The sequence below is a fragment of the Eptesicus fuscus genome, chromosome 14 (assembly GCF_027574615.1).
Source record: "Eptesicus fuscus isolate TK198812 chromosome 14, DD_ASM_mEF_20220401, whole genome shotgun sequence".
Taxonomy (NCBI): domain Eukaryota; kingdom Metazoa; phylum Chordata; class Mammalia; order Chiroptera; family Vespertilionidae; genus Eptesicus; species Eptesicus fuscus.
Window position 1 is genome coordinate 24433938 of NC_072486.1, and position 25748 is coordinate 24459685.

At 40.5% G+C, this 25748-nt stretch overlaps 1 protein-coding gene and 1 long non-coding RNA gene across 3 annotated transcripts in view; both read right to left on the minus strand.

Moving 5' to 3' along the window:
* Positions 1-9204, minus strand: part of SDHAF3 (succinate dehydrogenase complex assembly factor 3) — a 40033-nt gene extending 30829 nt beyond the window's left edge. The window contains exon 1 of one of the 2 annotated variants that reach the window (XM_054726272.1): positions 8955-9204. In XM_054726272.1, the coding sequence (XP_054582247.1) occupies positions 8955-9086 (132 nt within the window). In that variant the 5' untranslated portion in view covers positions 9087-9204. Of the gene's footprint in view, positions 1-8912 lie in introns of both variants that reach the window. The other variant, XM_008151014.3, reaches the window with a different exon arrangement.
* Positions 9205-11356: 2152 nt separating this feature from the next.
* LOC129151424 (uncharacterized) overlaps positions 11357-25748 on the minus strand; it is a 46750-nt gene continuing 32358 nt past the window's right edge. The window contains exons 2-3 of the long non-coding RNA XR_008558106.1: positions 13615-13732; positions 11357-11697 (exon numbers count right to left, since the gene is read on the minus strand). This is a non-coding gene — a long non-coding RNA (uncharacterized LOC129151424). The remainder of the gene's footprint in view (positions 11698-13614; positions 13733-25748) is intronic.

The window sequence follows — 25748 nt, forward strand, 5'->3', positions numbered from 1 at the left end:
TCAGCAAGACTTTATAGTTTTCAATGTCGTTTTGTACATCCTTTGTCTAAATTATCCCTACGTTTTTCATTTTTTTAAAGTTGTATTTTATTGCTGAAAGTATTACAGATGTCCCCCATTTTCTTCCCTTTGCCCCCCCCCCCCACCTACCTCTCCCTCATCCCCCTCACCGGGCCTTCACCTTATCTATTGTCTGTGTCCATAGGTTATGCATATATGCTTATAAGTTCTTCATATTTTTATGGTAAGTGGTATTGATTCTGTTGTAATAAATCTGGTTATTATTTAACAGGAAAGGAGTAAAGGGAAGACTAGATAGTATAGGTGTGCCGTTTATACAGCTTTGCTAGAAAGCTGTAATTTAATACTCTCCAAGTCTGTTCCCCACTAATCACTAGGGAAAGGTACTGTACAACAGATGCAGATCCAGTAAGGTATGGGTGATACAGTATTTTTAACTCAGCTCCTAATAAAATTATATCTTGGAGGTAAAAGAGAACCTTTTGGTCTATCCCTAATTTCAAGAGTAAAATACTATTTCCCTTATTGAGACAACTGAAGTCCAAAGAAACTTTCCAAAAATGACACAGAAGATGTATGTGCCTGACAAGTACAAGAGTTTAATAGTTATATCGCAGCAACTTCCATTCTTATTTCATTATTGAATGTGTGTGTGTGTGTGTGCGTGTGTGTGTGTGCGTGTGTGTGTGTAGTGTGTGTGTGTGTGTGTGTGTGTGTGTGTGCGCGCGTGTGTGTGTGTAGTGTGTGTATTTTTGAGAGAGGTGTGTCAATTAGCATCTTGGGCTAATAAGCAAAAATAAATCATGACTTAAAAACATTTATCATGCTAGAGGTGTAAAAGATAAAAACTTGTTTAACAAGCTTTCCTTTCTCTTAGGAAAAGTACAAAAAGTGAAGAAAAAAATCAATAGCTCAGATGTACAAATAAACTGTAGCAAGCATAATTCAAAGAAAAAAACCTATAATCATTTTACACTGCAAACGTTTAATAGCTTTTGGAACTTAATTTCCAAAACCTTAACTAGACTTTCATGAGGTAAGAACACAATATTTTTGTCTATCTAGCTGTGGGATACAAATCATTTTATTTTTATAGGCCTTAGTTTCTTCTTTTTTAAGAACTGCACATTTCTAGCCCAAGATGGCAGACTAGAGAAATCACAGGATCTTCTTATTTCTTCTCCCTTCCACAACCGCACTGAATTGATACTAGAGAAATTCGTTAAAGGAGTAATCCATTATGGCTAAGAGAACAAAACGGAGCCATCAGCAGCTAAGAGACTGTAACCAATTTTTCAAGATAGGAAGAGGGATGTAACAAAACAGCTCAAACAGAGGACACCACAGTTTAGAACACAAAACAGAAAACACAGCTGAAGATAAAGCCAAACTGCCATAACCAAATGAACACAGACTCCAGCGAGGTAAGGAAGTCAGGAGTGAAAAGCAAATCCAGGGAGATGAATTGAAACTCTGTAACTCGGAAAGTAATTTTCCAATCAACAAGCCTACCTATATGTAGAGTTCTCAGTCAGTTCTTATTGCTTAACTTGCAAATATGGACAGTTAACCAAATTCACAAGATATGTGAAACATGAAGAGACCAAATAAAATTTTAAATGTCCCCAGGAGAAGAGATAAATTAAGAAATAAAGAATGTTGCTCTTTATTATAAGCCCTCCTATATTAATTATTTTTTAAACTACGTGTATACATTATTTTGACTTTTTTTTAAAGTTTAAGTGAATTAACTGGAAACAAGTGAGAGTTTACTAAAGCAGTGTGAAGCTCCCTTTGTTTTTTATTTATTTTATGTTTTTGTTAATCCTCACCCAAGGATATTTTGCCATTGATTTTTAGAGAGAATGGAAGGGAGGGAGAGAGACAGAAACATTGATGTGAGACACATCGATTGGTTGTCTCCCACACATGCGCCAACCAGAGATCGAGCCCTGTAGTGAGATATGTACCCTTGACCAGAAACAAACCTGCGACCCATCACTCTTGCATGACAACGCTCTAACCACTGGGCAAAACTGGCTAGGGCAGAAGCTCCCTTTCATTCAATTCTAATACTCCCTACGTAAGATTTCATACATTTATTCTAAATATGTCTTCTAGTGGTTATGTAAAAAATACCACTATTATTCTTCTAGTGGTTATGTAAAAAATGCAACCATAAAATATATTTATTTCATAAGACAGTAAGTAAAACCAGTAAAATTAACATTATGCATATGTAATCCTTTATGTTTAATTCTGTGCAAAAATTCACTTCAAATTTTTAAGACTACATGTATACATACATACACAATACAGACATCCCTACAAACACATACAGATCTAGCATATTGATACTGTCATGCTATTACCATTATTTTAAATCCGTAAATTCAAATACATTTTAAGTCATCTAAATAAAAGGAACATACACCTCTATGTTCCAATAACATAAAATAAAGTCAATAATATATGCAAAATTGATCAAATATTGATGTTTTAAAGAAAACACCTTTAGTTAGTTTATACATAAGCATTGTTATAACAACTCATGACACCAATAAAAGTTAAATGTTCCTAAATAAAAACATCTTGAAAGCTTCACTAAAAATCCAAATACTTCAGAAGTGGAAAAAAAGAAAAATTTTATGTTCCAAGGATACACTGTTTCATATCCTTCCTCTTCGTTATCCCTTTCTAATCATTGGCTATGGGCCACAATATGGCCAAAATTTTTTAAAAGGTAAAACTTAATGTAGAAAACATACATGTGTGACATCACCATTCAATAAACCATCACAAAAACACTACAATGAATAACACGCAGAATAAACAGTACAACTGAGAGGTCCCCAAATGACTGGCTCATACTTGGTAGATAAATCCCACACACACATGATCCATCTACTGAATAGAGAGGTAATTCATTCCTTTTCTCCCCAAAGCTAAAACACAAACTACAAATCAGAATGTTCAAAAGCAGCATAATGAGGTCCCCAAATTAGGTAAGAGAGGCGTACAATTATAAAAACTGCAAAATACCCACTCAACCCTAATTACACTAAGTTTAAAAAACTCTAAATATAGGTGACATGCAACTTAATCATACTTTTATCTGATGATCCACTTCAAAGTCATAAATAAGAAAAAGATGTCCGATGTGAGTTTCAAATGGGTGGTTACATTAAATTTGAAGTACTTCCTCCTCTCTAAAACAAATACAAAAAAACAAAAACAAAAAAGCAACTGTTATGAGATCTAAACTATCACACAAATCTAAACAATTAAACATAATCAAGAAGGAAAAAAAGTATGCTCCTTTGCAGAAGTAGTTAGGACAAACAAACACAGAAGAAGAAAACAGAACAGTTCCCGCATTATGCTACTACCTTCATTCTCTTAACTCCTAAAAGTTAGTGGTCTATCTGACCACCTTTCCCTATGTTATACCCAATCTGGGCACTTTCACCCACTCCTCTGGACCACCAACTACAGATAATATCTCCCGAGTGTCAGACCAATATATATCTCAGAATATCTCCACTTGACTGTCCCACCAGAACTGTTAATATAAAATGTACTATTCTGGTTATTGGTACCATGGTCTAAAGCCTGAGAGTTATTCATTCTATTTCCTCCCCCTCACTAATTCTTCATCAATCCCCAAATCAAGTCCTATTCTACCTTAAAAAGGATAACACCTAATCCATACTCTACATCCTCACCTCTGTCTTGGTGCAGGTACAAATATATTTAGGATTATTACATCTTTCCTATCAGTTCTCCCTATCTTCAGTCTGGCTTATTCTTCAATCATTCCTTTATATTGCTGCTAAAGTAATCTTTCTAGAATATAATCTGAATCATTTCCACCACTGCTTAAACTCTTTCAACGATCCAAAATAAAAACATAGTCTTTAGCAGAATATCCGGTCTCTTGCTAGCTCTTCAGCTTTATCTCTCCTTAGTCTCCCATATAACACACTAAGTTCCAAACACATCACCACAGATCTGGGGGAATCATACTACTACTTACCTCTGCATATGTTATTCCTTCTTTCTAGAAAGTCTTTTTCTTGACACAGTCAAGTAACTTTGACTTGCTCAAGACTCAGCTTTGACATCGCATGTGGCCTTCAACTTCCTCCCTCCCCTCTTGCTCCCATAACAGTTAACAGACAGCCTTTTATACTATACTAGAGGCCCGGTCACTTGGTGGGGGTGTCCCTCAGCCCGGCCTGTGCCCTGTCGCAGTCGGGGAGCCCGTGGGGAGCAGGCCTAAGCTGTCAGTCGGACAACCTTAGTACTGCACTCGCCAGCCATGAGCCCAGCTTCTGGCTGAGCGGCGCTCCCCCTGTGGGAGCACACTGACCACCAGGGGGCAGCTTCTGTGTTGAGCGTCTGCCCCCTGGTGGTCAGTGTGTGTCATAGTGACCAGTGGTTCCACCATTTGGTCGATTTGCATATTAGCTTTTTATTATACAGGATTATAGAGGCCTGGCGCACAAAATTCATGCGCGGGTACAGACCCTAGGCCTGGCCTGCGATCAGGGCCATCTTCCCCAGCTGCCCACAACTGGCCCCGCCCCCCGCCACCACCCACTCCCGGTTTCCCATTTGCCATCGGGTGACTGGAACCTGACCGCCGGGGGAAGGGACCGAGAGGTCAGCTGTTCCCGCCTGGCCCCGCCGCAGGTTGCCCTCTGTGTGTGGGGCAACTGGTGGGGCGGAGGCCTTGGCCTGGCACCACCCACATCCCCCACAACCCACCCCCAGTCCCCCGTTTGACAGCAGGTGATCGGAGCCTGCCAGCCAGGGAAAGGGACCAAGGGGGGGGGTCAGTGCGCCCCATAGTGACTGGTTGAGGGGTCATTCTAATTGTTCCACCATTAGGGTCAATTTGCATATTACCCTTTTATTATATAGGATTGTAGATTATATTCTACTAAATTTTGGACACCATGAAAATAAAAGTTATTATTCATCTTTGTGTCCCACATGACTAGCACTTTACCTGGCAATAATAAGTGACCAATAACTATTTACAGAATGTTTAAGCCTTTTTAGATTTTCCCAGAAACAGAACTTCCACTATAAACATCCCCCAATAGACGTAGAGCAAAGCAGCCATTTAAGAAAAAGCACAGAAGCCAGTTAAGAAAGCAATAGACACAAACAAATGGGACAAAAAGAGAAAATTAAACACATGGAGTCTCTTCAGAGCAGCTCCTGGGAGCTCACTGTTCTCTACTCTGTCTCATCCTATCACAAACATGTTTTACTTGCTATTTAATTTTCAATGCCTATTATGATTTCCCAGAAAGTAAGTTCTTCTCTCCACAACTGGGTAAGCCCAGGGAGAAAAAAAGGAATGCACTGTCTAAATCAGCTGTACTTCAAAACTGAGCTAGTTAACACTTTAAAATGCCATAATAAATAAGACCCCTGAGCTACCCAGCCCCAGCTCCACTTCCAATAGTTGCCTCCTACAAGACTTGAGGGTAAGATTACAATAGATATTTTACCAACCAGTTACCAAAAGTTCTCCCTAACAGATTCTCAACATCTCATCCTGAATTCACATCTCTCTCTTACGGTAAGGAATTCTATAAAATCACTATTTACTCTGTAAATATGCATGTACAGTTTTATCCTAAAGATAAAAGGAAATGGATTTCTCCTACCTACCCCAAATGGTTCTTGAACAAAAACTTCCCAGCTGAATTCCCTCTAGTATTGGCCACAGTTGTCCGTGACGACAAACCAACGGAATAAAAAACTCTCCTCCTAATACTGTGGCCTCTAATATTCCTAATCCTTACCCTTTCTTTTTTCCAGTGGTACCCAACTTTGCCCGTTAAGTAAAACACATTCAGAATCCATTAAATTCATAAGTCGTTTCAGAAGTGTGTGAGAGAATCCCAGAGACCAACTCTATGTAGCAGAGTAAGTCCACAACTGTGCCACTCTCAACTACCATGACATAAACATAGGCATCAAGCTTGTAATATTCAGATAACGTGTACCAAGTTTATAATCATAATTAATTATGTCGCTCTCAATTAGCTTGATATAAATGTAAGCATCAAGCTTGTAATAACACTCAGATAACATGTGCCAAGTTTGTAATCATCATTTACCAAAAGCAACAGAAGTCCATTCCATAACTAGTATCACCAATATAATAATCATAAATTAGATGTTCTGAGGAACACAAGGGGAAAACGACTTAGAAGGCCGAACGAGGAATATCACTATCCGTACTGCTGCCCTAGCCAGGTTTTTCTCCCCTCTAAGTCATTAGAATCTTCTCTAGCCTCATCCTTGGAAAAAAAGAAACTGGCTCTCTTGGTAGAATCCACACTCCTTATTCTAACTCCCACACTTAGACTGAGGTGCCTTGTAATTGTGAGAATTATTATTTTATCCAAACAGATAATTATATTTAAACTTACCTTTACCCAATTGCTAACGATAGGATTCTAGCCCCATGGAACACACTTTTGTTCATTTTTTTTTTTTTAAGTAAAAATGCTAGATCAATAACAGGGAAGAAGGGACAATGCTTCCCTACGGAAACATTTCCAATTAATAAATTCAGAATAAATGAGAGAAACAAAGTCACATTGGAACACAATGGCAAGATCCATCAGTTAATGTTAAAATTAGTTGGCCACGTTTAAGGAGAAGAAACAGGATATCTGTACAGCCTCAGAATATCTCCCCCAAAATATGTATTAATTTCAAAAAGGAAAACAGTAACTCTATAGTGGAGAAACTTGCATATGTCACCTTAACCAAGTGATCATCTTACTGGTTAACATCACCAGTAATAAGTAATTGACATAATGTGCCCTCTGACATGATGTATTGAGGAGGTCAGGTCGCCCTGGTGGGACCCTTCCCAATAATGCATATAACCAATCTAATCAAGAGAACACATCAGACAAACCCAAACTGAAAGACATTCTTCAAAATAACTGACCAAAACTTTTCAAAAAAGTTATGAAAGATAAAAGATTGAGGAACTATCATAGACTAGAAGAAATTAAGGAGACAGGATAACTAAATACAATGTAGGATCCTGGATTGGATATTGGAACACATTAAGAACATTAGTGGAAATATGTGCAAAATGTGAATAAAGGCTGTAGTTAACAGTACTGTAGCAATGTAGTTTTGATTACTGGTTGTATAAAATGTTAACTCAAGGGGAAGCTGAGTGTAAGACGTGTGGGAACTCTGCACTGTCTTTATAACTTCTGCAAGTCTAAAATAATTTCAAGAGAGTTAAGGAGGGGATAAAAACCCACCCAAAAAGCTGAATTCCTGATACCAAGCCACCTAGGTTGAGCAGCACATGTTTTACTTACCCAGTTTTTTTAATGCCTCAGTCTCTCCTCCAGCCTACTGAGTTCCTATTCCTTCCCAAAGAGCCTCCAAGTTCTTATACTTTAGGACCTCTCCAAGTGTCTTTACTTCTTCCCAACGCAGAGCTAGACTCTCCTCCTGTCCTGCCACCAACTGGCCTGGCTTGAAACATGTGACTTAAAAACCTTAATATCTTCTATTGCCATTAACAATTTACAAAGTGCTTTTTAAAAACATTCACATGCAAAAATTTAGAGGTGTATATTGCAACTACTGTTATTTCACAGATAAGGAAATAAGACAAGAAAAATGAAGTGATCTGACATATTTAATAAATGCCAGAACCTGAATCGGAATCCAGTTCTGACTCCAAGACCAAGTTACCATATTAAAAGATACCAGTCTGCATATAAGGACATTCGACTTCCTTGAGTAGACTCCAGGCAGGCTACTGACATCTAATATCCATGATATTTAGGAAAGTTCTAAATTTCACCTTTGTCCTAAATGTCCCTCATGCCAGCCTCGAAGATTCTACAATCACGAATTCTGGGATTCAGTGACAAGGTTGTGTGTTCATCCCAACCTTTATGATTTTTTTTTTTTAAACAGACTTCAGTCATCTCTTCAACCATGAATATTTTAGGCTGAAGAATCGCTCACCTCTGTTCTAAAAAAATTCCTTCATGCTTTCAAATACCTGAGATGTCGCTCTAATCTCCAATTCCATTCATTTCTTGATATTTACACATCAGAACTAGGGGCAATCCTAGGAGGGTCCTGAACCCCACCAAATACTCTGAATATCCTTTCCCTTCATTAAAAAAAAGGGGGGGAGGGGCAGTCAACAGGTTAATTCCTAATGCATGTGTCTGCTTTAAATTTAGTGCAATGTTGCAGGGCAACGTGACCTGAGACTCAGGAGAAACCAACTTTCACCTGACGTATTGGCCAGCCTTTTTCCCCTTCAACGAGGCTTACCTGATTTCTGTATCAGTCAGCTGAGAACATTATTAAGGCCCACCAAGGTGCACTGAGGTTTTAAAAAATAGGCATTATGGAAACAAGCCTCTGAGTTTGCAAACTTACAGGTACTGACAAAACCATTAGTTGATGAACAGGCGCTTGCTCGGTGCGGGGCACTGGAGGGGACTTAAGCTCCCCGAGCACCTGACGGTGATGGGATTCACTTTTAGCAACCTCCCTTCCCACCGCCGCGGCGCCTGCACCGCCAGGAGCTCGCACGGCCCAAATGCACTGCAGACGCCGACGTCCCGGCACCTGGTCCAGCGAGGAACGGGTGGGAGGAACGGGCGGGCTGGGGATGCAACTTGGGGGATAACTTTTGAGCAGCTTTGCGCCGTTTAACTCAAACGGAACAGGTGGCTGCCGCTGCGTGGGACCCGGGAAAATCAGGTGGGACAGGCGGTCTTCCACGGGAACAAACCGGGGCACCTGGGGGCGTCGGGGGGGCAGGGACGCTCAAGGGTGGAGGGCGGAGAAAAGGGGGCAGCACTTGCCTCCCATTCCTGCAAGAACCGCCGGGCCTCGTCAGCACCCACCGCCTTGTGTCGCCTAAACTCGTCCTTCACGTACTGGTCGCCCAGGGCCTTGAGGTCGGGGGGCAGCGCGCGGTGCAGCAGCAGGATGCGCCGGTACAGGGCCCGCACCCGCGCGACGTGCGCAGCCGGCATAGCGCCGCGCGTGGGCCTCGGGCCGCAGACCGCGCCTGCGCACGGGGCGGCGCGCAGCGGCTCGGCGCCGGGGATCCGGGGAGCCCGGAGTCCGGGCGGAAGAGGGCGTGCGACCTCTAACCGGTTTGGTCCGCCCTAAAATCAGGACCTTCCGGAAACGGAGCGACGGCGGCGGGCGGGGCCCCGGCCGGTCGCTGTCTGGGCGGGGCGTGGAGTCGGGTCGGAGCCGCTGAAAGGGCAACGTCCGGATCGGAGAGGACGCCCAGGACACAATCGGCCTGAGCCAGTTGTCACCCCACAGCCACACCCCGTCATCTTTTTACACTCATCTTCCTCTCTGCTCTCCTGATAAAGGCCTGAGAAATCCTTCCTCGAAATCAGCCTCCTCCAGGAAGCCTGCCATGCTTACCTCGGTGCCAGAGGGATTCGAGTGGGATTGATCTGTCCATCCAGGAGCCTACCAACCCTCGCACTTGGCACAGTGCTGGGCTCCTAATTTGTCTCCTGAAGGTGTGACCTCTTTCATGTCATTCAAGTGACCCGGAGCCAGTTTCATGACCTCGAGTCAAATGGGCTGCACAAAAATCATTGGGAGGCATTTTAAAAGTATTGTTTCCAGGGCCAGGATGCTGGAGATTCTGATTAGTCTGGGATGCAAAAGTCGGATAAGGACGTTTACAAATTTCCCACCTTGTGCAAAGGGTGATGCTGAGGGTGTGGCCGGTTTCCAAAGCTGACAGCGACCCGGCCTAGTTCTGTCCGGTCACAGCTTTGGTCCTTCAGCAAATCCTGATGGTTCCACCAACAAAATAGGCAGAGTTCGACCATTCCCACCAATTCCTGCTCCACAATTGTCTCTTTAACTGGACAATGCGGTGGCTCCTTGGATTCCTGCTCCTGGCCATGACCAACTTCGGTCATTTCCCACCTAAACTGTAAATCAGATGTCACTCCTCTACTCAACAAAATCCTCCAGTGGTTTCTCATCAGAGTAAAACCCAAAGTCTCTCACTTCTTAGCTCTCTCAAGTTTCTCCTACTGTGTCGTCCCTAGTTGGCCAGTTATAGCCACACTGGCCTTCTAGTTCCTAGTTCATCTTTGAACAGCCCAGGCACACTCCCAGCTGAGGGCCTTGGAACTTGCTGTTCCCTCTCAGATCATTACTTCAGGGCCCCTTCTGATGACATCCTCCCTGGCGAGTGCATTTGAAATTGCCAGATGCCAAGAACTCCCTAACCCCCTTCTCTGCTTCATAGAAGAAAAATTCCATGAGGGCAGGGATTTTGTGACTTTTTAAAAGGGTCAGGTGACTCATGACCTGTTGGTGATAAAGGGGCAAGAGTGTAGTAATCACTGAGATTCCCTCCCAGACCCCAGACTCTTGCCTGTGCAAACTTTTTATGTGTTGTTTTTTTTTTTTTAATATATATATGTTATTGATTTTTCACAGAGAGGAAGAGAGAGGGATAGAGAGTTAGAAACATTGATGATAGAGAAACATCGATCAGTTGCCTCTTGCACAACCCCTACTGGGGATGTGCCCGCAACCAAGGTACATGCCCTTGACCGGAATCGAACCTGGGACCTTTCAGTCCGCAGGCTGATGCTCTATCCACTGAGCCAAACCGGTTTCGGCTGTGCAAACTTTTTAAAAGACAAAGGCAGCGACTTACTCAATTTATATTATCCTATTCAGGGCCTACCACAGTGCCTTACCAATAGTAAGCACTCTTAATATTTATTACCTTGAATGGACTTTTTCATTTTGCTTAAATTTAGGAAAAATATTTATTTAAAAGAACACAGACCATTTTCAAAAAATGAATTTAAATTGGTATTATGACAAACCACATGAAGGGCAAGGATTGACCAGCAGTGTGGTTATTTACTTCAGGAAATTTTTTTCTAACCATACTTCATCTCTTAATATCCCTGTAAATTAAAAATTAATTTCTTGTTCCAGTTGACTTTTTTCTGGTTTCCTTTGGGGTTAAAGTACATGTATAATAAATACTTCTTTTAGAGCTAAGGTTCTTATAAAAATGTGGAAAAAACATTCTGCCAATGAATTAATAAAAAAAGTAACAATAAAAGAAGTAATTCAGCCTAAAAGGAGAAAAGGTCCACAGAGCATTGGGCAGTCGATGCTCAGAAATGGCAAATGATGGGTGAGAGAGAAGCCAAGACGTAGTGGTGTGGTTATGCCTTGAGGTGAGAAATCAAGAAATAATGGCGAGAATAATTGTAGGTGACTTTTTTTTCCCCCCCCAATGGGCTGGACAGCGAATATGTCTTGTGGACAAAACTTTCTCTTTGTTAAAACTTCCCATTGACCTTCCAGTTTAGGCTGACCACTTTTTCTCTTGTGGTCAAAATAGCCATGACCTGAAAAGAAATTCCTTGCCACACATCCAGATCAGTACACTCCGTGCAGGCCTTTCCTTTATCCTTCCTCCACATGTTTCCTTTTCCTTTGTGTTATTCGACGAGTCACTCAACCACGCTGTGCCTGGGTTTTCTCACATGTCAAAGAGCTGGATTAGGTAATTCTCACTGCCTTCCCATTTTACCAGTCTAATCATGATTTCTCCCAGATTCCCTTCAAAATGTTCTGTAAAAGTAGAAACGGATAGGTAACCACTTTGAAATGAGTGCTTTGAAAAGGTTGTATTTAAGAAGAAAGGGGAAACCTTTCACAACTTGATATGGAGCACATCACCTAAGCCTGTCAGGGCACACAAAACATAACCGCCGCAGTATACCCATATCCAGAGGGAAGAGCAGCACAGCAATTGCACAAATACAGACAGAAGAGACTGCTAGAGAAGTGTTTTTAACAACCAGAGACAGAACTTTGAGGTCAAAAGAGACAGAAATCAGTGAATAAGAAAAAAAAAAAAACACAAAAAAAAAACGGCCCGACTGGAAAAGCTCAGCAGTTGAGCGTCAACCCAGGAACCAAGAGGTCGCTAGTTCAATTCCCGGTCAGGGCACATGCCCGGGTTGTGGACTTGATCCCCAGTGGAGGCATGCAGGAGGCAGTCAATCAATGATTCTCTCTCATCATTTATGCTTCTATCTCTCCCTCTTCCTTCCTCTCTGAAATCAATAAAAATATATACTTTTTAAAAAAAAGACACTTGGATTCTGGGAAAAGTACCCAAGCTATTAAGGCACTATGTTAAAAACTGGCTGCTAAACAGCCAATACTTCAACACTAAAGAGTTCCTGTAACAATGAGATAGAGATTTTTCTATAGCTAACACTATTTTAAACCATAAAAGTAAAAATTTTCTCTGAGGAAGAGAATGTAAAAGGGAAAAGAGAAATGAATAACTCTGGGTTATATTCACATTTATAAAGCGGAAGGTGATTCATAACTGGGGGCTGTCTTGAAGCGCTCTCTCCAGAATCATCCCACTTCCTGCATCACATCCACTACAGCACAGTGTTTCTCTGAGGAAATGGTTTAAACTTTTCAAATAACAAACATTCAGAACACAGCTTACTTATATGAAGTGGGCGTTCTTAATAAAGATCCATAAACTTTATCTTCTTCCTTCCTAACCTCCTGTAACCCAAGCCTTCCCCTAGAACTCTTGATTATATCCCAACTCTTCTGAGAGGTGCCTTCATAATGATCCACTCACTTTTTTCTCTCATTGGCACCTCCAATTATACTCTTCAGGAGATTATTCCATTCAGTTCATAAACATTTACAAGAATAATTCACAATGGGGGGGAAAAAATCCCTCGATCTATTCTACCTCCTCTCAAACTACCTTCCTATCACTATGCTTCCCTCATTGACAGACTTTAAAAAATAATGCATTTCTCCATCTCCATTCTCATTCCCTACTTGATCTCTTTTAATCTTTCATTGTCCTCAGTACTCCTCTAAAATCACTGTCTTCAAAGTCACTAGTCACTTGCTTCTGTTCACACACCTACCTTCTCCAGATCTACTAGAAATCTTTCCTGTTTTCGCTTCCACACATTGCCGTCCAGGTGGCCCCACCTCTAGGGTCCCCTGACCTCTGTGTCCTTAGCTGGCTTTAATTCTTCCCGCCCCCAAATGTGAACATATCCAAAGGCTCAGTCCAAACAGTAGCTCTCTGTCAGTGTCCCTGTCCTGGCTCGCTGTCCCCAGCCATTGGTGATGCTCTGCTGCCCCCACCTGGCCAAGCCCATTCTAATCACCTCAGAGGCCCTTCCCTGGAAAAGTGCCAAGACATCTTACCAAATCTCACACACACTCCTGACCTCTCTAAAGTTTTAGCCTTCCTCTCTATGCACTGGATATGTTCAGAGTGGATGACCTGAATCCCTTTAGAGTCTTTGTTCCACCTTAAACTCCTCATTTTTCTTTCAAGACCTTTCTCTCTCCACCATTCTTCAATTTACCTGGACTCAGGATTCAGGAGGCATTTATAATATTTTCCATTCTCTTCATATATCTTGTTATTGAGGAATTCTTGTTGATACTACTTTTGTAAATTAGTCACTTTTCCCCATGTCATTGACCCACCTGCCGAGACTCGTATCCCTTGTTTAAATGATTATAACAGCCTTCTTATTGGAATCCCTTTCTTCAAAACCTTCCAAAGCTTGTCCATTGTCTCCTGGGCATAGTCTGTTTCCCCAGTCTATAAAATTGGATGCAAAATTATATTACAACTAAAGGCAAGACTTGCAGCAAGAATTAACTTACTTTTTTACTACATTATAAGTATGAGAGTCTATTTTCATTATAATATATTATACACATTTTTAATTAAAGGAGGAAATCTAAATGATGAATTCAGACAATGATATTAACTTCATAATGCCATTATACTTTTAACCCACATAAAGCAAAAGAAGTAAATATGTAAACAAATACAAAAAATAATTGATAAGGGAAACCATTCTTCCCTCCCCCTCCAAATTAGAATGAGTTTCATGCTCACAAATCTAAGGTGACCAAATCATATTAATATTCAGCTAGATTCCAGCTCTGCCATTTTTCAACTATGTGATCTTGGACTAGAGTTTTTTATGCTTCTGGTTTAAGTTTATTTCTCTTAAAAATGAGAATAATATTACATACCTCAAAAGCTTCTTGTTCGTTTTAATGATATAATATGTAAAAAGGATTCAGACTAGTTAGTCTATAGCACATAGAAAGTGTTGATGAATGTTAGCAATGATGTAATGATGTAAATTGATAGCCGATGGAAACCACATTTCTTATTTTAAGAAGTAAGTTTTTAAAAACTTTTTCCCACTTCAGAATATACCATTAATCTTAGATGCATGGAACTTAAATTAACTGAAATGATGAAATGCAATTACACTGTGACTGCCTAAATTTAACCAGATTTTATACCTGAGCCTCTACTCTACACAAGCAGAATGGCTTTCCTTTGAGCAACCAGAACAGAGGTGCTTGAAGTGATAACCTCTTGTAAATCTGGACTGAGTGTACTGATTCGAGATAAATCCTACGGCATCTGTTAGCCTCTCAGCATGGATGACAGAAACAGAACTTTCAGTCTTGGACTTGTGTTGTGAAATCACTTGAACTGCTATTCCTCATGCTGGCTGAGAATGACTTTGACAAAGTAAGTGAAAATTAGTGTTTAGTCTCTGTCTACCATTCTAGAGCTACGATGAGAGGAAGGAGGGTCATTTATCTACGGAATGAAGAGTGGGGCCTGGATAATTCTGGGAAGTACGTTATTCTGAACCAGGAACTTCTTAAAAATTATTTTCAAGGTTGCCTTAAGAGTATTTAAACAAAGAAGCATTTGTTCTTCCTTCATAAAATAAGACTTTGGCAATGAATGGTTACAGTATTTCTTTAAAAATATAACAGCAACGATCACAGCGGTCTTAGAATTAGGCTCAAGTTTTAAAACAAATTACAAGTTTATTTTAATTACTTTATTTAGTTGAACCCCAAATGGCCTTTTGGATAGTCCAATAACGTTCTTAAGCAGATGAGATTATTTAAAAAATGGATATATGATGGAATTACAGCCTTTCTCAAGAATGTCACAACATATGCAGCCAGTAACAAAATATGAATTTCAAAGTTAGGTCAAATAGGATCTGTAGTAACCCTTTGCACTCGCTTGCTTTTTTCTCGAGCTGCTACTGATGCTAACCGTGTCAAGTCACACTCGACATCCGAGTGCAAAAGGTTAATAAAATGTTTATAAAGAATATAAGTCTAATCTTAGTTTATGGATATAAAACTTAAATATTCTATAGAGAATTTACTTTGCCATACATAGGTATATGATACTAAAGAAAAATTTTTGTTCACAAGTACACAATTGAAATATGTTCATAAATGTAACATAAATCCATTTTAAGATATCTAGTTATAGTCCAAAATCATTCTAAATTAAATTTAGACTAAATTAAAGGAGAGGCTTAAAAATTTATGCAGTGATTTTTCATTTGTATTCTACTTAGCAGGCTCCTAATGAGTCCATAAAAGGCTGCGAAGATGCCTAACGAGGGAAGGATTCTTCCTGTTGAGAACCTATATGATGCTTCAGGAAGATGGGCCTCAAATTCAAGAACGATCTGTCCAGAGGCAAATTTATCCGAAATGGGTGCTTCTCACGCTGTCATGTGCTCACTGATCATCTGGGTACCTTGTTAAGATGCAGGTTCTGATTCCGTGGACTGGGGAGGGCCCTGAGCTTCTGAAGCTGCCGGACCACACAGCACACTTTAAGAGGCACGGCCCTAAAACATAATCCATATCATAAGCTAACAGAGAAATGACAGTTCCTTCCCCGAACTTCTTCATATCCAGATATGTGTAATGTGGATATTTTGGGTGAGTTGCAAACATTTTAAACTTCTCCAAATTCAAGTCCAATTTAAAATATTTTCATTACTGTCAAAAAGAAATGTAATGAGAAGTAAAAAGAGAATTACTATTCTCTAAATAAAAGTACCACCTGAAAAGACAACATAAATTATCAAGAGCAGAGAAGTGCAAAAATATAATAATCTTTGAGTTCAAGAGCCCAGGTGAAGGCGAGTCAGTCCAGCAGGGGAAGTATTGCCTTCGGGTCTAGGGCTTGCCTGGCCTCCGTAGATAGCTGTTGTGTGGGGTTGAGGGGGCGGAGGGGGTCCGGGGGAGGCGGTGGAGATTAAGTCTTAAGTACTTAAGGCTAAAAGTATTCACTAAGGCCTACAGTTGCCTAATCAAATTGCTCCTATGCTTTTGGATCAGCGTTACATTACCCCACAGGGAATTTAAACACAACATAAACATGTATTTAAATGAACTTAGAAGAAAGCTTGTTGTGCCGTCTCCTGTTTTAATTAGATATGTCTTCTATAAGAAACATATAAATGCAGACTTTGCGGTTTCCCTGGCAAGGCTGCATTACTCAGTAAATCCACTATAATATTATTTTGTTTGCTTTTTTTTCCCTTAATTAAGTTTTTAAAGTTTCCTTAGCTCTCTGTGTGGCTGCTTCAGCTTAGGCAGGAGGGCTTGTGGTGAAGGTTTGGGAGAGCACATACCAGCCGCCCTTACCCCTCCCGGGGGGCCGAATCGTACCTCCTGTGTGGGAGATAGGAAAGCAAAAGAAACAGGAGGAAGAAACATCCCGAATGCACAATACGTGTCCTTCATAGAACCCCCCTTACAGCAGGCTTGAGAAAAGCCCATTATTTTCCTAGCATATTGACAGACTGGGGGATACTCAAGACTCTTGAAGTATGTGGACAGCCTTCCAGGGCCCATGGAAAACAAGGATAGTGTCCAATTATATGATGCCAATAAATTAAAATATTTTGCTGGCCTGAGTGCTATCTTCTCCATAGATCTCTGGACTGGAGGCTCCTCTGCAAGCCCATGTCGGAGGCTGCCAGCAATCAGGTCTTAGCAAAATAACCAATACGGGGCCATCCATACCCAGGCCTCTGGCTTCTCTCTTTCTTGCTAAAGCCTCAGCAAAGAAGGGGAGGTCTGACTGGTAGGCGCTTGCTGCGGAATGGCTGTGTCAATGAGGAAGCTGAACGGCCTCAAAACCTCATGAGTTTTTGTCTTGTTTTAGTTTAATATTAATTAGACCTAAGTTGAATGGAGCTAAAACTCAAGCCCAAAAAGGAGCACAAGCATAATAGGAAGTGTGTGCGTTGATACAGCAGGCTCCAAATATGTGTGATTAAGCTAATGGTGATTCACATGAGATACAGGCACATATAGAGTGTCCCCAAAAATGTATACATACATTTGGAATAATTATAAAGGCAGTGTTTATTAAAATACATTTCATTTTCAAAAATTGAGCTTTAAGCTGTTAAAATGTGTATACATTTGTTGGGGGGACACCCTGTATTTGCATACCTTTTTTATGTCTTAAGACTATACCAAAAAATAAAAGCTCATACGTCCATAAATCCATATGTTATTCTTTAATTTATGCTTCTGTTCTCCATATTATGTACTCAGTTTAAATAAATTAAAATTTACATATAAACAAAGATATACACAGAAAAACGACTGTGAGAAATATACCTAAATGTTAGAAGTGGTTATCTCTGAAGAGTGAAATTAGAGGTGACTTTTATTTTTTCTTTTCCCCTCATCTCAGAATTTCTGAGCCTTTTAAAACAAAATCAAACGAAAAAGATTATGCTACAAGCAGAAGCATAATTAATTATTTTTCTTGTTCATGTTTGTTCTACACCTATTTTACATAAATTATTTAATTCAATCATTCAGCACACTTTATTAAGAATCTCCCATGTACCAGGCCCTGTGCTTGGCAATGGGAATGTAGTAATAAACATACATGTTTTCATCAAACAAATATCTAGCCAAATGCTTTTCATTGACCTATGGAAGGTTCTAGAAATGCAGGTTCCTTGCTACCCTTGTTCTTTTACAACACTTCTCTTTATTCTCCACCCTAATATCACTGGGAGTAGAATTATTCTAAGCAAGTTTTTTTATCACGTTGCTTTGATTTTTGGTAAAAGTAATGTCACCTGATGTTATGGCATAACTGCTTTTAGCCATGAAAACACAAAGGTACAGGTCTCATGTCCATCTTTTTGTGATTTTGTGTCAAAACCCAGGAATGGTAGGGGCAGGCCTGGAGAGGCGTCAGTGAACCCCTACTCCTCTCCCTTTTGAAGACACTCATATTTAGGAAGCCCCAAAGAAGACTGTGTGAGACCAGGCTCATCAAACGGAATAAACAAAGACTGATCAAACACTCAAAGACCAAAGTCTGTAAAAGACGCTTAGCTAGTTAAATATAGATCTTCAAAATGGAACTCTTGTGTATGGCCCAGGTTCCAGAAGAAACCACTGTGATTATCAATTCCAGCTATCATTTAAATTCTAATGTAGCTAAGTGGTGCTCCTGCAATGTCTAGGTGTAGCATGTTATTTAAAAACAGCTGCTGCCAAGCCCACCCTGTTGCTTCCCACAGTAGACAGCACATTACAACGATTTCTTGACTGCGCATTCAAGGTCCTTCCAACGGGGACCCAGCCCTTGTTCCTCCCACTCTCGTTCGTGCACAACCTTTCAGTCCAGTCAATTGGCCTTACTAGCTAGTCCTAGAATATACCTCTCACTTTCACATTTTTGTCTCTTTATCCCAAAGCCCTCCTTTCTTTTCTCCATTTTATCCATTTTCCAATGATAGGTGACATATCCTAAGAGGACTCCAAATCCTCCCCCAGCAAATGCCTTGCATTGGACTCCACGTACTTCTCTCTAGAGACCTCATTAGGGCATGAGTAGGTGTAGGGGGAAGATGGTTTGGATTGGGTGGGGCTGTCCGTCCCTGTCCACACACTCTTAGAGCATCTTCTCTCTCCAGCTCCTTACCATTCAGTACTATTTTGGCTTTCCTTGTCTTTTGCCTGCCTAAGGCAGCCCACTTAATAGAGGGCTTAGGTGAACCTTCAATGGGTCATAGGGTTCTCTTGTGTTATAGATCACACAACGAAATTATTAAATTGTTATTTTATGGTCTCATTGCTCTTTAACTTTTCAAGATTGAGTCCACCCAAGTAAACTTTGTGCTCTTAGGAAGCAAGGATCATCTCAATATTCCCTTTATCTCTTAGAGATCCCGAGGCAATGCTTTGCATATGTTAAGTGATCAATAGATATGTGTTTCTTGATTTCTTATTCAACACTATCAATGACGAAGTTGTCCCAAAGGAATTCCATGGAGTAAAAAAATTGCCTTGCAAATCTGGAACTGATCAGCTAGCTATCTGGCTCCATTCCTTCTGGACCCTCAGCTGGACCCCTTTTACTAGTATAGTCTGGGTATTCTCCAATGATACACAAGCCAGATAGGTTGCAGTGGCTCAGATAGAAAATGAATGAAGAGAGCACAATGTCTGGCATAATTATCCCTCCCATGATAATGTAGATTCTGTAAGTCCATGATAATTTTGTGACAGACTGTTTGTCCCCTGATCCTATCTTCACTTGCCCTTTTAGAAATAGAAGTCTCATGTTTTAACTGAACACGTGACCATCAGGCTGACATCATATTATCTAGCCTGTCTCATATCTAGGCAGAGGCATATGACTAAGTTCCAGCCGGTGGGATGTGAACAAAGTGATGTGTGCAAGTTCTGAGTCAAATCCTTTAAAGAAGAAACTCACTTGAATTCCTTTCTCTCTAGTCTATCATTCTTTCCTTGTCCAGGCTCAAAAGCTGTTGAGCCTATTTGGAAAATGACAACACCCCAAAGAATGGCCTAACAACAAGATAGAAGGAACCCTGAGCCCTTGAATTACTTCATGAAGATGAACAACCTACACATCCTAAATTACCAATTAATTCTGGACTGATATATAAGGGAAATACAAAATTAAACCTCATTGGAACCACTGTGGTTTCAAATCTCTTTATGAGAGTAACTTAGCCTGTACCCTAATTAATATGAATATTTTGCAGATAAATAGGACATGCTCAGAGCAACCTCTCTCCCTTGATTATACCCACATACTTTACTTTTCAGAAGCTTTTGTGCAGGATCTGCCTTTTGTCTAGATTTATTTCAATATACAATGCTGCTTATGGATATAATAACAGTATAGACCTGGTACATCACTTTCACCCACTGGAGCCTTATTTGAGCTACAAGAGTATGGTATCTCCAGGATAAGTACCACCAAATTTGGAGATTTTTTTTCATTTTGTCTTTCTTTTGCTATCAAAGACTTAAATGTCCCTTTTTACCCCTTGAATGCATACATTTGATGTTTTTAAACCAATGTCCCAGTAGTCCAAGGCACCGATTCTGTATGAGAGGGATACCACATGACATGTTCTTCAGGAACACATCATGTCTAAAAACTGGGGTCCAGAAAAGATCATTCCAATCAGAGAAGCCAGAAGCTGCATGTCTCTTACCTCTCGATCTCAGACACGGCTTCCACCCAGTTTGCTGAAACATTTCTTCTGGAGCTCTGAGGTGCCATGTTAGGAAGTCGCTCCGGGAGGCCTGTCGTGCTGTGAAGAAGCTCAGACTAACCCTACACACAGAGGCCACAGGGAGAGGCCTCTGAGACTATAAAAAGAGAGAGGTGAGCCCTAACTGGTTTGGTTCAGTGGATAGAGCATCGGCCTGCGGACTCAGGGTCCCAGGTTCGATTCCGGTCAAGGGCATGTACCTTGGTTGCAGGCACATCTCCAGTGGGGGGTGTGCAGGAGGCAGCTGATTGATGTTTCTCTCTCATCGATGTTTCTAACTCTCTCTCCCTCTCCCTTCCTCTCTGTAAAAAAATCAATAAAATATATTTTTTTTTTAAAAAAGAGAGAGGTGACTTGTCCCCTTCCAGATGTTCTTGCTCCTACTGTTCCAGATCCAATCACTGTCTGCCTACAATCAGATGAGAAATTCTGAGCCAAAACTACCCAGCTGAACCCTTCTTGAATTGTTGTCCCATAGAAACCATGAAACGTAGAATATGTTGTCATCTTTAGCTGCTAGGCTTGGGGTAGTTTATTACACAGAAAAGATACCCAGAACAATCACCGAAAGTACAGAGCCCACTGCCCAGTTTTGCCAGGGCCCTGAGGAAAAAGAGGTATTTCTGACCAGTGGCTTTGCTGCCGGAGAAGTTTAGCTCACAGAGCACAGGATTTGGAGTCAAGGGTCTTAGACTTTTCCCCTTGCTCCAACTTGCTTGTAAGGGATGACTTTAAGCAATTCACTAGAGTTTTTCAGATTCCACATCTACAAAGAGCCTGTGGTCTTCAGAAGGCTCTGAGGGTCAACAGGACATAGTACGAACAATTCTCCATGGGAAGTGTTCCGTCAGTGTCACCTGTGGCTTGATTTCCTCATGCCCGCTCATCTTCACAAAAGTCTTTTAAAAAGTCCAAGCTGCTTGAAAGGGAAAATAACTCTAAGAGTAGACTTTCCTCGTTATTAAACTCCAACAGATTCAATAAGTCAATGGACTCCAAATTAAAAATGGAACCCCCATTTGACCCAGTAATCACACTTCTAGGAATATATGCCAAGAAATCAGAAACACCAGTCAGAAAAAATATATGTACCCCTATGTTCATAGCAGCACAGTTCACCATAGCTAAGATATGGAAACAGCCTACGTGCCCATCAGCAGATGAGTGGATTAAAAAAATCTGTGGTACATCTACACAATGGAATACTATGCTGCAGTAAAAAAGAAGGAATTCTTACCATTTGTAACAGCATGGATGGATCTGGAGAGCATTATGCTAAGTGAAATAAGCCAGTTGGAGAAATATAAATATCACATGATCTCACTCATTTGTGGAATATAATGAACAACATACACTGCTGAACAAAAATAGACCCAGAGATGTAGAAGCATCCAACAGACCGTCAAACCTCAGAGGGAAGGCAGGAGAGGGGGAGAGGGGTGAAAGAGATTAACCAAAGGACTTGTATCCATGCATCTGAGCATGACCAATGGACACAGACTATAGGGGGCTGAGGTCATGTGCTGGGGGGCAGAAGCAGGTGGGAGAGGTCAATGGAGGGGAAAGGAGACATATGTAAAACTTTCAACCATAAAAAACTTTTTAAAAAATGAACTCCAATTAAATGTCAGTTACTTTCTGAGTTGCTTAATAACAGATGAAAGGCCCTACCCCTTCCATGATTTGCAGAGGGGACTGCTGCTTCCCATCCTAAATCTCGTCTGGACCCCACAGGGACAGGCCCCATTGCTCCCCAATAGAAGAAAGCGTCTTCTCTCCAAAGGGCCTCTTTTATGAGCTTTGCTCTCTGTGAGATCTCAGGGAACATATGTGGTCAGGATCATTTCTTCCAGCACCACACCTCTTTTCAAAACTCCTCCTTTGGCAGCCAGCAAGTCTCTCACAATCCCTCTGGAAATAGCTTTCCCTGAGAATAATCGCCCTAGCAACGAGGCAGGGAAGAACACAGAACTGTGTCCCAGGAAAGCCTTGTCTGAGGCCATCTTTTAACACCAGTCCTCGCAGGGTATGGAGAGAAATATTGCTTTGATATAGAAATCAGGTGTGTGGCTGCTCAGCATGGGTGGCCTGACAACCAGGTGGGACAGTTCTTAACCTAGGTTACTTCTAATGTTCAATGGTTAAAGGAAAATGTTGAAAATTAATTAGTTTACTGTATATTCAGTTATTTATCTGGGCTCTAATCAGATAAAAGCGGAACTTGAAATAGCTACTGCCCTAAAAGCTAAAATTGAGACTATTATCTGAAAAAAATATGTCTATACCTTTACATATATAAGATACGAATTGTTCAATCATTGTAAGTTTTGAGTGAACATCTAGAGCAAGCTATTCATTAACAGTAAGGCCAGTCAAGCTCAATGTTTTTGGAAAAAAAGAAAGATGGACACAGATTATTGATATTCCACTAATTAGAATTCTGGAAGTTTATGTTGAATTCAGTAAAACTTATTGTAATTGCAACAAGATAACATCCCATAGAAAGATATACATTTAGAAGAATAGGTTATATTTTATAGGCTATGTTTTGGGTGATATTTTCCTCATCTTCAAATCTGTTCCCACAACCCCAAGCCAGAGTTGGAACACAAAGAAATTTTGTTTCTGGCTTCAATTTTTAAAAATCTACTGTGAAACAAAACTTGATTCTAAAGGCTACCCTGCCTCTAATTTTAGAAGTATCAAAAACACTAATTGTTGGACATATAAAAAAAAGAAATATTTTTTGAAAAGATTAATAGAGTCAAACTATTAGCAATTTTGAAATAGATTTTTTTTTTTTTACTATTCTAACTTTTAAGTTTTTCAGGCCTTTTAATGGAATCTTTCAGAGCTACATCCTAAGTCATTTAATTCCTGTTAACAGATCTGTCCTGGCTCCTTATTGGCATTTATTCCTGTGCCACCCACGTAGAACTCCAAATGTGGATCCAAGGACTGCTGAGCTGTGAACACTCTATTTGTATAATTCTGCCAGTGACCACCCTTAAACCTCAGAAGAATCAAAGGAAAGCAAAGATATGCTGAAATGTTAAAAAGGAAAAAAAAAAAAAAAAACAACCTTGAGGACACTTACAAGAATGTGAGTTCTCCTAAGACTGTGCCCTGTCCAATTCGGCTCTAAGGGTCAGGACCACCAATGTACAGGTTTGAGCCGTTAGGGCTTCTGGGCATGATTTGTGGCACAGTTGTATATACATATGGACCCGCCTGCCCAATGCTCCACACAGAAATCAAGACTAACCGCAGCTGAAAGAGGAAACCCTCGTTTGGTGCAAAGAATAGGTGAATTGTGAGCCCTGGGACAAAATACCTTCTCTTACCTTCCTCCGTCCTTAAATAGAATTTGTGTGTGTGCATGTATGTGCCCGAATGCCCTTGCACTTTGTACCTTAAATCAGAATAAAAGAACATGAAACAGTCGGCTTTCCTACTCAGCAACTATGGATTAGGCAAGGGCTGAACAGAAAGAATATATAGTCATCTGAACCTTAACTACTGACTTTCTTGCCAACATCGCCAACACTAAAAGCTTTGTTTCATTTTTATTTCAATTTGCAATTTCAACTTCATTCAGTGCTCTGAATTAAAGTGAGGGTAACATCAGTTAATTATAAGTTAATTTTGGCATAATCTGGAATGAATTAGATGATTGCGTAGTTCACATAAATATATTATAATCATAAATTGCGATTTTAGACTTTGAAGGGAGCTTTGAAATTATTTCCCATGCAAACCTCTCATTTTAGAGATGGAAAAAAAAAAAAATGAAGATCCAGGGTGATTAAGTGACCTGCCCAAGATCATACAGCTAATTAAAAGCTGAGTAAGAACTAGATCTCATTTCTCCAGCTTCCCCATCTGTTGTTTGTTTTTTCTATTACACCTCAACTTTTGATTAGTCATAATCAGAGGCAGTGGTGACCTGGATTAAACAAAATAGCAAATAAACCTGGTGTCCCCTTTCCTTGTTCCTGGGCTCCTCAAAAACGAGGTTGTTTTGTTTTGGTTTTTTGTTTGTTTTATTATCTTTATATCCTCTGCAGTATTTCATACAGTGTAGATTTTCAGCAAAAAGGTGTTGAGTTAAATACACCAAATAAATGGGGGAAATTGACTGGTCTGTCTTTTGAGAAGCAGCAGATTAATGTCCATATTAGCATCTGGACAGTGAAAGAAGACCAGCTGGGGGAGAATGATGGGGACGCTGGTCTGGAATTTACATTTTCCATATCTGCGCCACAAAGAGTAGACTACATGGAGGCAGTACAAACTTAACAGGGAAATACAAATAGCAGTATTATTTATATTATGTGAATTAGTCATTTCTTTTTCTCATTATCCTCAGCTTGCTAATGAATGGTATTCTAACATGTATAACTCTCTCACAATGTCCTTATTTCTCAGCTATCACTATGTCATCTCCCCATGGCGTGAAGTACAACTAGCTCTGAGCTTAGGAGGACTCAAAATTGGTGCGAATTAAAAGTTTAGCAGTAGTGGCGAGGATGCGGAGAAAAAGGAACCCTCGTGCACTGCTGGTGGGAATGCAGACTGGTGCAGCCACTGTGGAGAACAGTATGGAGTTTCCTCAAAAAACTGAAAATGGAACTCCCATTTGACCCAGTAATCCCACTCCTGGGAATATATCCGAAGAAACTAGAAACACCAATCAGAAAGGATATATGCACCCCTATGTTCATAGCAGCACAAGTTACAATAGCTAAGATTTGGAAACAGCCTAGGTGCCCATCAGCAGATGACTGGATCAGAAAACTGTGGTACATCTACACAATGGAATACTATGCTGCCATAAAAAGGAAGGAATTCTCATCATTTGCAGCAACCTGGATGGAATTGGAGAACATTATGCTAAGTGAAATAAGCCAGTCAATGAAAGAAAAATACCACATGATCTCACTCATTTGTGGATAATAAAGAACATTATAAACTGATGAACAAAAAGGTAGATACAGAGACAGTAAAGTATCAAACAAACTGTCAAATTGCAGGGGGAAGGTTAGGGAGAGGTGGGGGAGATAAGAAATCAAACGAAGGACTTGTATGCATGCATATAAGCATAACCAATGGACGCAAAACTCTGGGGGGTGAGGGCATGTATGGGTGTGGGGTGGGGGAGGGGCAATGGTAAGATATGTACAAATATAATAC